Here is a 16,747-nt window from a genome sequence, read left to right as displayed (position 1 = left end):
TTAAATACGTTTCCCAACAATCTTTATATTTAACAATAGTTAACTATTGTCCATTTATTTCAGTTAAATACAATTTTAAGCTTATTACAATATATATATAACGTATATTAATATAGTGAACTTTATAAATATGGGAACATATTCGCCGGAAAATGGCAACAATTCATCAAAAGAAAGCCCTCTGTATGTACGAGTCCCGCGGGCCGCGGCCGCGTACGCGGACAAATGAAACAATTTGCACGGTTATTTCTCCTCTTTATACGCACAAGTTATCTCCAACAGGCTCCTCTCTTTATTCCCAACAAGTTACGTACGAAACTGACTCCAAACTTAAGCTTATGTGTGGAAACAGTCGGATGTATCGTAATACGTGACGTATTTACACGCTAAGTACACAAATCTATTGCCGCCAGACTACCTTACCTTGATATGGAAAAATATGCATTTTGAAAGAAGTTTCCTAACTTAGTTAGACGTAAACCTATTACCTTGGGTGTCGAGATAGGTGGATGCCATTGGGACGTTCTTATCGCTACGGAGATTACCCGCAGCACATTCACATCTCTAAGTATATAATGACTTGGATATAAATCACCCTGCATGTGAAAATAGAGGTTCGTTTCCGCCTTGAGAGTCGAGTCATTTGGCTTAGCCTTTGAGTTGAGATGCAGTTTACTTGCAGCTCCTCTGTGCGGCACTTCACGTCTCGACTATTTTCCCTTTGACGTCTACCTGCACTAGCGGACTAAAGTACAAGTCTTGTGTTTGCCCGCTCGAGAGAGGGAAGCAAAGGTTGTTTTTTTGCAATAATAAAGTACCTTTAAATAAATCTCACTTCTCTTGATAACATTAAATGGAGTATTTTTCTCAATCTTAATCTATATCAATCAATATATGTAAAACTCTTCCGTTACTAAGTAACTGACTGACAGACAATGCACAGCCGAAGCGTAGAAAGCTGAAATTTGGTGTACCTACACACGAAATTTCAGCTTTGTACGCCCAGTCCTAGGACAGTGTAGGGGAGCACTAAGAAAGGATTTCCTGAAATCCCCACGGGAAACAAATTTTTACTTACATACGAAGTTGTGGCAAAAACTAGTGTATGAAGGTTGTAATTCACTGGGGAACAATATGAAATACATTTGTTTATTTACTTGTAAAATTTTGGTAGTCAATTTATTATGCCATGTAACTAAATCAAGATTTAATAATTACTCGCAAACATCGAGAAATCGATACTTGTTAAACTTAATATCGATGTAAACAAAAACCCCAGAAGGCGTGTCCGGCAGTAAATCAGAGCGGCCCGCGGGAGTCGTCGCGTCGATGCCGAGTTACCTTGTTCCGAGACTTCGACAAACTTATGGTTTTATTATCACGTTCGACCAAATACTGCGACTTCACTTTAGTGTACATACTTGCCACTTTAAAAGTTTAACTCGTTTGAACATAAAAGTATTCAAGTTATTTCGCGTTGCATAATTATATACTTAACAACAGATATTAAACGAGCACATAAGTTTTTGCATGTTGTTTAGTACATAAGTATTCAACATTTAAATTAAAATATTCCAGTATTCTCCTCCTCGCGTATACATTGTAAGAGTCGATCAAGGGGAACAACTGGAGATTTAGACGTTAAAACCTCTATTTAATATTACTTACACATATAAAAAAAATGCAATTACACCATACAGCCTACATGGTCTTCGAATTTCGTAGCTCTGTCGGCGGCAAAGACGAAAGATTGTTAATTTGTATCTAGATTAAAAAAAAATCTATTCAAATTAGACTCAATTTTATAATTAATAATATTATGAATAATGAACATTAGGTAACGATAATGATTGGCTGTGAAGCGTTTCGTTCAAGAGAAAAACTCATTTGAAGGAGTTTTTATTCGTAGAAAATTCTAACCACAGGATCTACCACAATACTGTAAGCACCCACGAGGATTGAGACCTATCAGAATAAAGGTATTTTAGCCATCCCGAAGTTCTGAGCCGCGGGGCAGTTAGTGTTGAACTTTTAAAACAATAAATTAACTTAAACATAACAGAGACGATAAATCAGTCATTGTGTTTACTTAACCTTTGATATAATAAATTGAATCAAGAGTTTCCAGCCCGACAGCACGCAGCTCTCAAAGACTAACTTGAACAATTTTAACAATCATTCCTTTGTTATTCAAGAATCAAGATTGTATTAATAAAATTTCCAATATTATTTTAGTATCGATCGACATCCAGTAAATTATTCACTTGTTACTTTTTACTTTTATGAAAGTGTGTGTGTGTGTGTGATTGTCCGTTGGCTGCATATCATTTGTAATAATATTGAATTGAAATCTTTTGCACACAACAGATAGACAAAGTACGACGTGAAAAAAAACAACATTCGTTATTTTATACATATAGTTTAATACATATATTTATTAGTATTTTTTTACAACCCACGCTTATAAATTATTACATTAAACATCATAATTAAATAGGAAATTAAATAACTCGTATACAAATCCAATGGATCACTCATAATAGTCCCAAAACTACGATATCTTAGACCGTGCGAGTGGAGAACAATAAGTACTAAAGCGGTCCCTGGGTTCCAACTGAAGCTGCAGGTCTGAAACTTGAAACCGGGAATGCTCTCCGATTAGGTATTAATACTGCATCGGGAACAGCTCCTCCCAGATCTTGAACCGATCTTCGAACAAATTCTCATGGACAGAGAGCTGCTTGTCCACCCGGAGATACTTCCTGGAAGAAGGCGTCATGGCCGGCCAGTGCAGGCCTGGCAACTCGGGCTGGAGTCCCGGGGGGTTCGGGTCGCTGGAAAGGAAATATATAGACATGTAACAGAAGCGAGGAGACCACAAAACAGCAAAGAGGATCCATGCGGTGTGCGACACGGAGATCCACAGACAGGAGAGGCCAGTAAATGCACAGCCCATTTTTTTTACATGTCGACAATTTATCAAAGTCATCCTCAATTTATGAAGTCACCTAGGCAAATACCTTCTTAAATTAAATAAATAAAGCAAATACATAATTATTACAACTTTCATTTTGTGTTCACATTACTTTTCCTTCCTCTAAAAATCAGTTTCTTACTATAATAATTAGATTTACATACCCTTGTAAGGCAAAGTTGTAGACCATCGTGGTCATTTTGTCCACCATCTTGGAGTCTTCACTGTCAGTAGCGTTGATGGTGGGGAAGGAAGCCGGCAGGGAGAACAAGTAGATCAGGTCGTCGTGATGGGCCGCCTCTATGGAGTTATAGTAGTATTTTATTAAAATTATCCAATTTAAACTAAAACAAAATTGAAAGCCAATCAAAGCAATATTACAAATGATATTGTAAAGAAAATATCTAGGATCACTATTACACATTATCACACCCACCGAATGATACGCCATAGAATGAAATAAATAGAAGGTATCGATTCCTACGGGGTACCTAATCTACGTCTTATTTCATGGTGATATAATTATATCAGGTATCAGGTGTCGAAGTCAGACCATAATAGTGATTTAATAAAAACTAGAATTATAAATGTGAGCTGCAAAGTTTAGGTGAAAGGGCATCGTGAGCAGATTTCCCTGTAGACTTGTTCATTTTGAACTTACGTTCAGGTTTTCCTGTAGTAGGGTCTTGGTAATGGCTGTGCTGGCCGACGTAGCTGAACTCGTAGTACCACACCTTGTGAGGGGAGTGCCGGCTCATCAAGTTCGCCATCCTGTGGAAGGTTAAGAGTTACAGCAAAACCTATGTATACAAAGCACCGAAGAAAATTAGAATAATAAATTGAACACAATAATATCGTGTGTAATAATGTATATCGACTATAGTGTTCGTTCTGTTACCTGATGATTTTATTTTAGGATATCACACAAATTATTTGCACAATTATCAAAGTTAAAATGGTCATAAGTTGAACATATTGTAGCCACAAAATATACTGCTCCCGAGGGATACATTTACACGACCACGAGAAAGCTAGTTTTTACAGGCCTATATATTTGCTTTATCATCCTAACCATCTTATTTTTTTAACTCTTATAAAATATTATTTCTGGTAAAAGGTTCGTTCTCAAGGATGTTTTCCCAAATACATATTAAGTACGTTGGATTATTACAAAAAATCCAACCTGTGCACTCCGAAGCCAATAAGCGAGTCTCCATACAGCTTCCCCAACCCGTCAGCGATCGCAGCGTTGTTCTCCAGCCTCTTGTCATTCAGATAAGCTGCCTTCAAGCGCTCTGCAGCGGTCGGGTGATCGCCGAGGAGAAAGCCCACGGACGCCAAGCGGCGCCAGTCGGCGTTGAACGAGTCTAGAATTGTCTTGTTTCTGAGAACGGCTACAAGAAAGATTTGATTGTTATAATAATTGAAATTTAAAAAAATACTTTCAACATTTATTTTTATCAAAGGCGGCAAGCAAACTTACTGTATGCCTTCCAAAAGAACTCGCCCTGAGTCTGGCTGATAATGAACGGCACTGCATGCATCTCGCCCTGCTTGACGGCTTGACCCGGAGACATGGTGAGGAACCGCTCCTGGCCGAAGTCCTTCTCCACCACGGGAGACCACACGAGCACGGGGTCGTAGCCGGGTAGCTGAGAAAAAGGAAAAAGCTGAGAATATGTTGTCTCTGAAGTTATTCATTAATGGCTTAATGAATACCTTCAGACACAGCATATAAAGTATTCTTCTTTTTTTGAGAAGTACACTAATCTTACTGAGAATGTCAACTCCTGAGGAGTTTTTTTTTATTTACTCACAAAGAATCCTTCCAAAGAATTGCCCAGCTCTGTAAAAGTCTTGGTCTTCAAGCAGTCGATGATAGCCCTGGAGCTGTTGGTAGGACAGTTCAGCAGCTGGGCCTGCTTCACGGCCAGCGCGTACATGTCGCGGCGGTCCGCCACCTGCGAGATCGGGGAGCCGCTGATAGAGAGTGCGCGGTGGAACAAGCCTGGGGAAATATTATCATAAAAATAATGTATTATGCGCCCTGTATTTGAGCACATTACCCATTGTAAAATACACGGCCTGTAAGCGGTGAAGCGGATCTCATGTCGCATTTGCCTCTAAGAAATCCCACGCATACAACACATGTCTGCGCGGTTGGGCGGTGTCACGATCAACCCATACAATGAACTAACTTATTTTATTCCTCCCACACCTCCTCCTCAGAAGGGAAAAGAACGTACTGAGTATATTACTCCATGGACGTCATCAAAATAAAGAAGCACCTTTAGACATGGGTGAAATCATGTGCAGCATAACGCTGAAGGATCCAGCGCTACAGCCGCTGATGGTGACCTTGTTAGGGTCCCCTCCAAACGATCGGATGTTCTTGTGCACCCAGCGCAGCGCCACCACCTGGTCCTTGAAGCCGTTATTCCCAGGGGCGAGGTCGTCACCCGTGCTGAGGAAACCTAGATGTAGAATAATATATGAAAGCGCTGTTTTTCTCTATGACCTATTATTATTTTGGTCCAAGGATGGACCGTGCGTGACTAGGCCGTTGTAGATGAAATTCGTAATGGGTGGATTATTGTAATTGTAACACTAAGTAAATAAATTGTATGCACGCATATACTTCGCAGCCAGTCATAATTCCATACAATAAATAATATCTGCATTTAGTGTTCTATACTTCTATCATGTGCAAAAAAATATGTCCTGATGTCAAAAGATACTATTCTCCATCACACAGGGATAGAAGAAACATTCATTTCAAACTTCATGGCTTGTCACTGTTTTTATTAAAAGTCAGCTTGAAGCACAACTTTGTCAGCTGGTCCGTATTAGTTATAGTTGCCGTATTTAAGTAATAGATACTGTTTCTTAGTTCTAAGCAACTGTGCAGAATTTTCATCAATTACAGTAAGTTATGTTGACAGTAAGTTATTCTCCATTTATTCCGAGCTTGGCTTATGCGAAGGTAGAATAAATGGAGAATAGTTTTATAATAACCTTACCAAGAGACGCCAGTCGGTAGTTGATGGTGACGAGAACCACATCTTTATCGAGCAGGTACAGTGGTCCGGCCACGTCGCTTCTGCCAGATATAGAGTAGAACCCGCCCGAATGCATGTAGAATATCACCGGCAGAGGCTTCTTGCTGTGGAGCGAGTTGAACCAATGCTATTAGATACGTTTCCCTTCTCTAACTTTCCCCAACTTGTGGATGAAGGAAGATGAGGGTGATAGCTAATAGCTATCACCCAGCTAATAGCATATAAATCCACAAGTAAAACCACTGTGATCGACTTGATAGATACCTTAACTGGAATCGATAGTTTATTGTTGGGAAATTAATTTCATAATTGGAGCCATAGAAAACAATGCAACAATGCTATCATATTTTTTTATCTAAGTCACACCATTGGCCGATAATTTTTATTTAATCTGGTATTAATATCACGTGATAATGATTGGTCATCAGAACACTAACCTAGAATGAGCAACAATGTAAACAATTGCAATATTTTTGTAACGTGTACCTACCTCTTATTATCGGGGGTGTAAACATTGATCCTGAGGCAGTCCTCGTCGACGTAGTAGTCGCCCTGAGTGGGCTGCGGACACGCCGGGCCTTCCTGACTCGCGTCCACTTCCTTGTCGTACTTCACGATTGGTTTCGGAGGCTGCAGGATAACAATGATATAAGGCTTTATACTTATCTTAAACTTAAAACCAGACTTTGATTTAAATACAATTTAAAATTTTCAAATTAATATTGCGAATTTAAAAACCAACCACCGTAGAGAAGGCTGTTGACACTAACAGTTAAGACCTAATTGTGCCTGTATTTATTTTTCGAAGTTGTACAATATTAATGTAGGGAAATATCACTTGATATTACTTATTGCAGAAGTATAAAAAATATTTTTTTAATAAATGTCAGATGTGTATTTTTGACTGGAGCAATATACCTGGAACCTGAGTTCCCCGACGGGCGGCTCGGCATACCTGATGCCGCGGTAGGCCTGGACGGCCCGCCCGCGTCTCGTCTCCAGCCACGAGCCGCGGATGGAGCCCGAAGGAGTCACCGTCACTGGTCCATCTTTGGGAGAGGACGCCGTGGATCCAGCTGTAGGTAACCAACTAGTTAATAAACAGCTACAACGAATTAAACTAGCCCAATTCGACGAATCCAAGCCCATGAAGGGTAACTGCATGGCATGTAGTTAACTGATGATGCACTGATGAGCATAATACTGTAAGTAGGAGAGCGGCCCCTGGGCTCCGACGCTCGACTGAGAAAGGAAACAGGAGAATATTCAGATGAGAGATAATGAAGGACACACAATACAGAACGCACATTACAGAATGCAAATAAAAATTATCTAATTGAAATATAAAAATCCGGTTTTCTTCTTATTCTTATTATGGTTAAAGGTAACCAGTCAATTTATATAGCGAATATATCGGAGCGAAGCCCCAGAGCGTTGCTAGTCAGAGACCATCACAAACAGACACGCAGAATCCGCAGCACACAATCTGGGATGATTGAATCTAGCCGTGAAATTTCGAGTGTCGTGCAATGTGTCTCATTATAATGAACTTCGACATAACAATTAAAACTTGTACACTTTTGTTTTGGGCCACGATATACGCGTTTCCTGGAAGCGGCTTTGAAGTCATCAACAAGCATAAAAAAATACTGCTAATTATTTATATATATTTGTTTAAACTCTTTTATTTTTTAAATTATTCCAATATAATAAATTCGATCTTCAAAATTTGTTTATAAACAATATGATTACGTAACATAATCAGTTCTCGATGAACCTGTGTGTCACACCGGTGATAGCGGCCGATAGATATCCGACAACAACAATAACAAGAATGTAATTATATTGATTGTATTTTTATTTATTAGTAAGTAGCTGTTGCCCGCGGCTTCGCCCGCGACAAAAAGTGCTCCACACAAAAAAAATCACCTCAATTTTGACGTGAGAGACGGACAAGCAAACACAAATACACTTTCACGTTTATAATATTGGTATGCATTATAATAACCACTGCTACCTTAATAATTAATGGCTTAATAAGTTTGTCAGGTCATGCTTATCACAATAATGCATTGATATCAAAACTAAAAGTGTGCACAATATTTCAGCTCAATCGGTTGAAGATATCGGCTTCAAACTAGAGTTGCAAGATTCCACCCGAGACATAGTTCGTTGCAAGTTTAATAAAAGCTTGGAAAGATATCAATGCTAGGCGTCATAGCTAGGCATTTTTCCTCAGCGCGTCAGCTCTGGCGGTTCTCGTAAAGTATCTCTCCCCTGCCAATTTATTTTTGAATTGTACAAGTCCTAAATCCTCTATCTGCCTGAAGACATACACAATACCTGTTTTTCCGGGGGAATGTACTAAATTTCCATTTAATTTTTACCAATAATAAACTTATATTATGTATACTATTTACTTATATGCAAGTCACATTTATAACGTTAATTAAATATTGTTAAATAATAAAATACTGACCCAGCACACTGGCCACAAGAACACACACTGTGAACATGTTGCAGTCCACTCTCGCGCACTGCAACGCTCGCCGCGGGCTCGTGTTTATAACGCGCCGCTAAAGGAAACTAGTACTGGAATATAATAATAATAATTTGCTCGTCTGTGTTTATGATCCTGAAATATTTTATAATTAATTTATCAACAACTATTGACAATAGGTGACCATGGATTGAGTTACAAATGACAAAGTAATATTTTGAGATCCATCACACAATAGCATCTTTACTGTATATAATATCTTAACTTGACCCTGAAACATATTTATGAAATTATAATAATTAATTCAATTAGATTATGTTCAAAATGTATGAGTAATTTTCTAAACACTATGCAAAAGTTCTTCAGTTTATTTATTTTTTAAGACGAAAAATAAGTTAAAAAAGATAAATTTTACATCACGATCATCATTATTCCATTCTTCATTTAGATTCCCAATCACAATGGGAAAATCCAGAAACAATGACTAGTATGTGTCATACACCTAACTCGGAACGAGGAAAACTGTATTACTTGGCGGGAAGCCCCGCTGTACTAGTGTTTATGTTGCTGTTTGAAAACAAAGGTTATCTTATTATGATCAAGAGAAATTCAACCTTAACTGATTTACTAAGGATTAACGCATTTTGATTCCAAAAGGATTCTGTCCTTGAGATAGAACACAAGTAAATCTCTACTGCGCATTCTCTGAGTCAGGAAAATAGTCGCCTAATTGATTAAAACTGCAATGCTTCAAATATGTATCTTTATTGTATATATATGTACCCAAATTTGTTCAATTTTGCTATATACATTTTTTAAAATATAAAAACGCATCAAAGCCGGATTTGAAGCTTAAGGCTGTATTAACAATAAATAATGTAACGAAAGATAATAATAATAAACTGCGCAGGGCTGTGACGATCCCGTCGCCTGCTGGATTTCCAGCGCAACCAGTCAACGCAGGGCGGCTTGTTGGTGAGCGTGGCGAGCTGTGAGTGAGTGGCGTCTCCAGCCAACCAGCAAACCGGAGTCGTACCTCTCGCACCCTCAGCCGATTGACTAGTGTTGCCCTTTTTGCTGCATTTTTGCATCGTGCAGTCTGTTTCGGGGCCACATTGACAGAGTTGGCAAGTCACCCTGTACATTATAGTATCCATTTGGTTCCTCAACAGCAATGCGCTTTCTGAAAAACAGTCGCAAGTACTCTCCATGGTGTGCTTGCAGCCATGCTTTAGCGTGCCCTATCACATTTTAGAACACCCGTCTCAAAAGGCCACAAGTTGCGCCCTTATCCCCATGCAGGCCACAAAGTACCGGCCCACGATGACCCGTGGATGGCTCATAGACACGACATAATAATAAATGTTTATTTATTTATCCACAACCATATAGATACTTTAATTTGAAGTATATATTCACACTGTTTCCCGCTACTTTACCAGTGTGAACGGGAATTTCCTCCAATATATCCCTAAGTATATTGTTTTGTATGTACATTTTCAAAAATATTAATTCAGCAAATTATGTTAGTAGACGAATAACAAAAAGTAAATTTATGATGTTGTTTCTCCTTTAAAAAATTCACGGCACTTTGTTCGGTCCTTTGAGAGACTTGCGTGGGGATAAAAATTCGATACGTAGAGGCCCTTTGGAGAGTTTTGCTGTTGTGTAGGTCCCTATTATTATTTAATAATATACTGAGACATAAATGGCTATTAATGAAAAAAAAAATAACTTACATATTTAAAATATTGTTGGAAATATTAAAGCAAAGCCATCCACCCAAAAAACATTACAAAAACGTTATAACGGCACATTACATGCAATACGTGGTTGACGTACATTTGTATTTAGAAATAGAAATAAATTTATTCATAACATACTTAATTTTCTGTGATGTATACTACTGTATACATCACAGAAAATTAACAAAATGTGTAATATTACAAAGGTACAAATATGCTACAAAAGGGTATCGCTCAGCTTGTGCCGTGACGAAGAGCCATGACGCTGATTTTCAGTGATACCAAATATTTCACGAACAAAACAGACTCCTGGTAACAAAAGACGAAGTAAAGGCATCAGTAACCGCATTACAGTTTGATAGCAACGAGAACCGCAACGTGGCGACAGTAAAGGTTTTATTGCGAACAGATATTAGGGGTGTTGTGTGTAACAACATGATGTTTATTGTTACAGCGCTACGGTTCGACGCCCGGCAGCTACCTGCCATCTATTTGTGGCTCATTGGGCGCTGTAAAACCTCCACACAAAAAAATTACGATATAGAAATGATCTCCTGTTTTTGTAATTTTGACAGTGTTAGATAGATATCTAAATAATCGTTGAAGTCTCTAAAATGGCGTCTAATGATTTCAATTCGTATTGCAGTTTTAACAGATCTAGCTTAAAGTCATGTGTTGAACATTACAACAACTAAAAATACTAATTACCTTAATAACTATATGTAAATCCAAATCTGTTTCCCATTAAATAACCCCGCCATACAGCTATCAGGTCGTCCATCACGTTTTTATCCCATACGGAACAGACACCCTACGGGAATACGTATCGTATCGGAAACTCACATTTAAATCATTTGATTTTATTCTAGAAATACTTACGTTGAAAATAAACCATGTTTAAGTAACACAAAGTTTCCCTCTAAATTTAATTAAGATAACAAAAGTTAGGACGATCCTTATCCCCGCCGCGTCTCCCTTATCCCCGCCGCGTCTCCCTTATCCCCGCCGCGTCTCCCTTATCCCCGCCTGCCAGACGACACAACAACGAGATAAGTATACTCAACCACATCACCGTTTAGACAATGAAAGGTTGATGTGCTAAATGTTTATACGTCCATAGAAACCGACATAATTGAACTTTTATTCTGTTACTAAATTATCTCTTACACTCGCTATGAAACGTTTGTGGCCATATCGCGACAGGCTGGCGTTGCGCTTGCCCAAGAGTGCGGCCACGGGGTAACAAACGAGAGACATAATACAAATATTAGCAGTTCCGCGCAGCAAGTCTCAAATATTTGACTTTCTGCTGAGAATTCAGCAACAAACAACTGGAAGCTTCGTAGTTCCAGTTGTTTCAAACTTTCCAAATCCTTTGCAAATGTTCCTGTCATCATTACAAATTCCTGTACAACTTGCCTTGTTAGTACTCGTATGTCCGAGTCCAGTCTTGCTAGGTAAATTGGAACTGCAATATACTGAATACAATACACATTGTTTCAGTTACGATAACATGAACTAGCGCTAGACCACGGCTACGCCCGCGGTAGCCTATATGACATCCAACGTTAGGAGTCTATCAATCAGAAAAAATCATGAATATTCAACAACGATATTGTACACACAAATCCCTGTGGAAGTAAAACAACCCGACTGCTCATCATATTTATAGCAACACGAACACGAACATGAACCCTTGGGACGATGCGATAACCTACGAATGCCCGACGCGGGGCAGCAGAGTGTATGACGGGTCTGCGGAGGGAATACTCGCATATATGGAGTCCCCGACGCGAGTCTGTCTGGCTTTAGTAGGACTGAGTACTGGGACTGTTGTTCTTATATCGATAGGATTACAGGTAAGATTGTTCTATAGTAACGTGCCATGCTGGTGAATTATATTAACAGCTTTAGCTAGCATAAGATAATTAAATATAGTCTAACACAAACCATCATTTGATACGGCCGCCCGCATCCTTACATGACGATCCTGCCAGTCGGCACAGTAGAAGAATGCTACTTACAGCTGCTTCATTTTCCGCGCAGACGGTGAAAGTTAATCCATGATTTGAACTAAAATTTATTTTAATAAGCCATGGTCTCTATCTTCTTTGTGGGTCGATGGGGAGTCTGCGAATGTTACATCACTGTCTACTAAATCGTTTCTTGCAAAGGTGAGTCATTTTCATTACAATCAACCTGTCAATGTCACATGTCCACTAATAAACTATCTATAGACATACAATTGGCTGGATAATACATTAATATATTAAACTATTGCATACTATATAAGTTATGCATTTACTTTTGAAAGCGTCATGTAATAAATTTAAATAAATCAAACTGTATAGTAATACATTAAGTAAAGTTGTCGTCAACAACAAATACGTTATTGGCAATTAAGTGGTTTTTAGGGAGCGATTCTGCCGTGGTATAACTAAAATGCCGTTATCTGACATCAGGGCGATTTTTAATTTTGGTTTGCAAGAAAATGAGAAAAAAAAGCTCTTTCGATCTGTATTTGCGATTTTTCGATAGCTTGATTAGTTTTGGAAATAACAATTGTAAAATTGCCGTTATGTACACATATTTTGCTTGTCAAATAGGCTAAAATGCCTTTAAGTAACTTTGCGAGTCTATACAGCCGCTAAGGTTGGATAACTCATACCTTTGTTAAAAAAAATATCATAAGGTTGCTTGTCAATATTGCCGTTAACTGCATTTTTTGCGCTATAAAGGGGTAAAAATACTTTAACTGTGTTATTGTTATTTTATTTCTAATAGAGCAGTATTTTATTGTTAAGTTAAAACGTCGTTAATTGAAAAAGCTAGACTTAAATGTGATTAACGTCGTATAACGGCTTTATAGCTTACTACTAATGTTTTGACTTTTCGTATGTTACAAGCCAATAGCGGCTTTTCGAAAATATTCAAACAATGTGTTGTCCGCCACTGTTAGACTGCAGTGTCGTTATCTCACAGTGATACACTAAAATGTCGTTAACGTATCTCGCGCGCGGTACCATCGGAGAGGTCGGAGGTCGAATTAGTGAGTCGCAAGCGCTTGCTCCGGGTCTGCTCCCGCCAATTTCGCAACGATGACGCTTTAGGTGAGTAGTTTTTTAGCTAGGTGTTTAATAATATTATATATTCATAAAATACCTGCCATGCATGTAATATGTATTCAAATAGGTATATTCATATCGTTCTATTATGATGTTACGGAGAGGCTATGATGGAAAAGACTAAAAAATACTCTCGAGGTCTACATGTGACATAGGACAACTAGTAATAAATATTATTTTTGTGTTTAATAATACACATACATATATACACATATTTATTTACATATATACACATTATTTATTTTATTGTTACAGAATTTCGGCTGTTTCCATGAGAAGTAAATGTATTTTAGAGATGGCAAAGAAAAAAATTGATATTACTTGTAATGAGCTTTTATCACTTCAAAATTTACCCCGTATTCTCAGTCCTTAACTCATTCCTCCACTCCATTTTGCAATAACATACCTCAAACTAACATCCAATCAAATCGCCATTAAATTTGCTAACCACGCCCATTTAAGGTACAATAATGAACTGTCAGCTCGAGGAATAACAAAGATATTTGATCTGATGACCAGAAATAGAAACTTTCTGAAGTTATTTTGAAGATTTCAAATTTATTCAACAGCAGCGACGCCCTCTCGGACTGGATAAGTTTGCTTCCTTCAGTTCACATGGAATCTAAAAATTATATAGAAAATTAAAAATGGCATTTGTAGCTATTCGGTTTCGGGAATTAAGCAGTTTTGAAGATTGCACAATAAACTTATCCTGTCTAATGACAATAACATTAGTTTGCTATAATACTCTGGGAGCTTGTGACCTTGTGTGATTAGTGTTAGCGACTGCCGTAAAGCGTTTCCCTTGTAGTCAAACACGATTAAAATATTGTATTCTTGATAGATGTTCGATCGATAGTCACCGCGGAATATCTTTTTGACGTAAACTTGTTAATAGAAGATGTGACTGATGACGCTAAAAAAGGGTCTAGTATATAAGTATATTTTAGCATCGCATAATGTTTGGCATGTTGATCTTGAGGAACTTATGTACACTACATCGCATAATATAGACTGTCAACATTTTGGGACTGATGGCGGTCAAATGGTACTTTTGACAATCAAACGCATATTTTGATGTCAGTATGTAATATTCTTCTTAAGTTTCAATATGGCCATCCGTTATAATTAATATTTTTTTAAAATAAAAAAGTAAAGTTAGCTTTCGTCAGTCCAGAGTGATGTTCGATCAAGGGCTGGACTATGAGGAAGATTCACGGGGCGTTGCGCGGCGCGTCGAGCGTGTCTGAACAACGCATTAGTCCGACTAATCAACGCTTTAGACCCGCCCAATGAGTGAGGTTATGTCAAATTCAAGTCGAGTAAGAATTAGTAAGCCAAATTATCAAATGATCTTACGAAGAACTTTAATATTAACCAACAACATAGAGTCTCACCGATACCTGCAGCTGTAAAAAGACTACACCCGAGCTACAAGGCCTCCGCAAGCGTAAAAATACTGTTGATGCCAATTATTGTTCCGAAGTACCTACCTGAGATTTCCCAGCTACACCCAAGTGTGATTCGCAGAGCGTTTCGACCGCTACGGTCGCACTGTCATAACAATCTTTCAAATTTTAACAAAGACAAGAATGAGTTTTACTATATGACTTTACATTATTTACTCTGTACTGTAGTTATGAATGATTGATTTCATTAATTAATAATAATGATTTATTTTGCAAAATACAATTTAAAATATCCGCCACATGCTTCGTCAAATATTTTATTAATATAACAGGAAAAATATAATAAAAAATATGGTTGTTGTATGGTTTTAGTAATTGGTACTTAGCATGTTTCTGTTTAGCCGCATTGTCCGCTGCTGACCCTGCCTCACGAACGAAATCTCTGATATGAGAAGCGGCAAACGTACTTACACACGTTGCGTCCCAAAGTAAACATCGTCCCTTTTGCCAGAGTACCAAAATCAAGCCATTGGGACGCTTGCCATCCGTGCGACTTAGTTCAGGTGGTTCCAGAACACAAGGAATATTTGCACTTACCATAACGAATTATATCATTAAGGGCATGATGTCTTGGAAATCTACCAGCACTGATGAATGATTGATTTTGGAAATGATTCCTTCCTCAAAAAAAAATTACGGATTGTAATGACCGCACAGCCGCAGCGGTCGAAACGCTCTGCGAACCACCCCCAAACGAATTAAATATTAGAATATTAGACACCCCTTTACAACAGCGGAATTTGAATTGATAAAACAATTGTTTTCAAACCTGTATTTTGATAACTTTAAATTCAATTTGATCAATACTATCTTCCAATATTTTTTATACTGTTGCACTTAAATGCCGTTAATTTAGAAGGTAATTAGTTTAACTGCGTTTAAGCGTAACAATGAACCGAATTTAATCTTCAAATTAAAATATATTCATAGTTTAGCAGACTTGAAAGCAGTTAAATGCCGTTAATCACACAAAAGCCTAACATGAATTAGTATCATAAGTATAGTTTTATGTAACTAAAACAACGTTATGGGATATAACGACATTTAAGTTACCATGAAGTCATGATTTTTTTAGCATTTTAATAAATATATTTTTTAAATGAAATAGTAACGCTAAAAAGCCGTTACTCTTTACGAAGCGGCATTTTAGTCGATGACTCATAAGATTTTGGTATCATAGATAATATACTAAAACGCAAAAAACGTTTTATTATTATAAAAAAAATGTGTTTCTAAAATAATAGGTTAGTCATTAGATAGTATTTTACTTGATCTATGTTTTGGTACCTTCAAGTTTTAAATAAGTGTTGTCATTTATGAATGACATCGATTTAAATTTTTACCGCGCTTTTCGACGTTTTACTCGAAACAAGCCTTTGGCAAATAACGGCGTTTTAGTTATACCAGGGCAGGATTATAGTGTGAGAGCTTTCGTATCATCGAGGACATTCATCTGATAAGAAACGAGCAGTAAACTAATCTTAATTGCCGGACCATGGCCGAGAGACAAACAAAATACCACAGTTTATGTTTCTTGTGATATTGTTTATATGAAAATCAGTCATTCAGACTAGTTTACATCTACAAACATAATTGTAATTATCTTATAATGGACAGATGATGAAAATAATTCTCAGTAACTTTCAGTCTAAAAAACCCTTATATAATTAGAAGTAACTTAAACATATAAAGGTAGTGATTTATGCGCGTAAGATACCGGAGTGAAGCTAGGGACGGATGTCGTTAATTAGAAGTGTGGATAACTTCAGCCCGGTCGGTGAGCCCATAATCCTGTAATGAAAGTAATGAACAATATGTGTCGCCGTAAATTAGGGGCTCCAGCTTCAGGTTACCTCTTGCGAGTTTACACTTGCG

At 37.7% G+C, this 16,747-nt stretch overlaps 1 protein-coding gene across 1 annotated transcript; it reads right to left on the bottom strand.

Moving 5' to 3' along the window:
- Positions 1–2,403: 2,403 nt before the first annotated feature.
- Positions 2,404–8,624, bottom strand: LOC128670176 (juvenile hormone esterase). Its single transcript, XM_053745638.1, has 11 exons — positions 8,513–8,624; positions 6,952–7,109; positions 6,524–6,663; positions 5,995–6,137; positions 5,263–5,448; positions 4,792–4,982; positions 4,458–4,626; positions 4,158–4,368; positions 3,636–3,745; positions 3,139–3,274; positions 2,404–2,834 (listed from the first exon to the last, which is right to left on the bottom strand). Exons 1-11 carry the CDS (start codon positions 8,547–8,549, stop codon positions 2,666–2,668), a joined length of 1,650 nt encoding a protein of 549 aa, XP_053601613.1. The 5' UTR covers positions 8,550–8,624; the 3' UTR covers positions 2,404–2,665.
- Positions 8,625–16,747: the final 8,123 nt, after the last annotated feature.

Source organism: Plodia interpunctella, chromosome 5 (assembly GCF_027563975.2).
Source record: "Plodia interpunctella isolate USDA-ARS_2022_Savannah chromosome 5, ilPloInte3.2, whole genome shotgun sequence".
NCBI classification, from domain to species: domain Eukaryota; kingdom Metazoa; phylum Arthropoda; class Insecta; order Lepidoptera; family Pyralidae; genus Plodia; species Plodia interpunctella.
The sequence above is the reverse complement of the archived record's forward strand: the minus strand, read 5'-3'. Positions and strand labels throughout refer to the sequence as shown.

Excerpts from the sequence above, each read along its gene's own strand:
- LOC128670176 (XM_053745638.1), bottom strand. The coding sequence starts at position 8,549 with ATGTTCACAGTGTGTGTTCTTGTGGCCAGTGTGCTGG. Across the intron at positions 6,664-6,951 it reads TCGGGGAACTCAGGTTCCAG|CCTCCGAAACCAATCGTGAA; the intron begins GTATATTGCTCC and ends GTTATCCTGCAG. Across the intron at positions 3,275-3,635 it reads TACTACAGGAAAACCTGAAC|AGGCGGCCCATCACGACGAC; the intron begins GTAAGTTCAAAA and ends ATAACTCCATAG.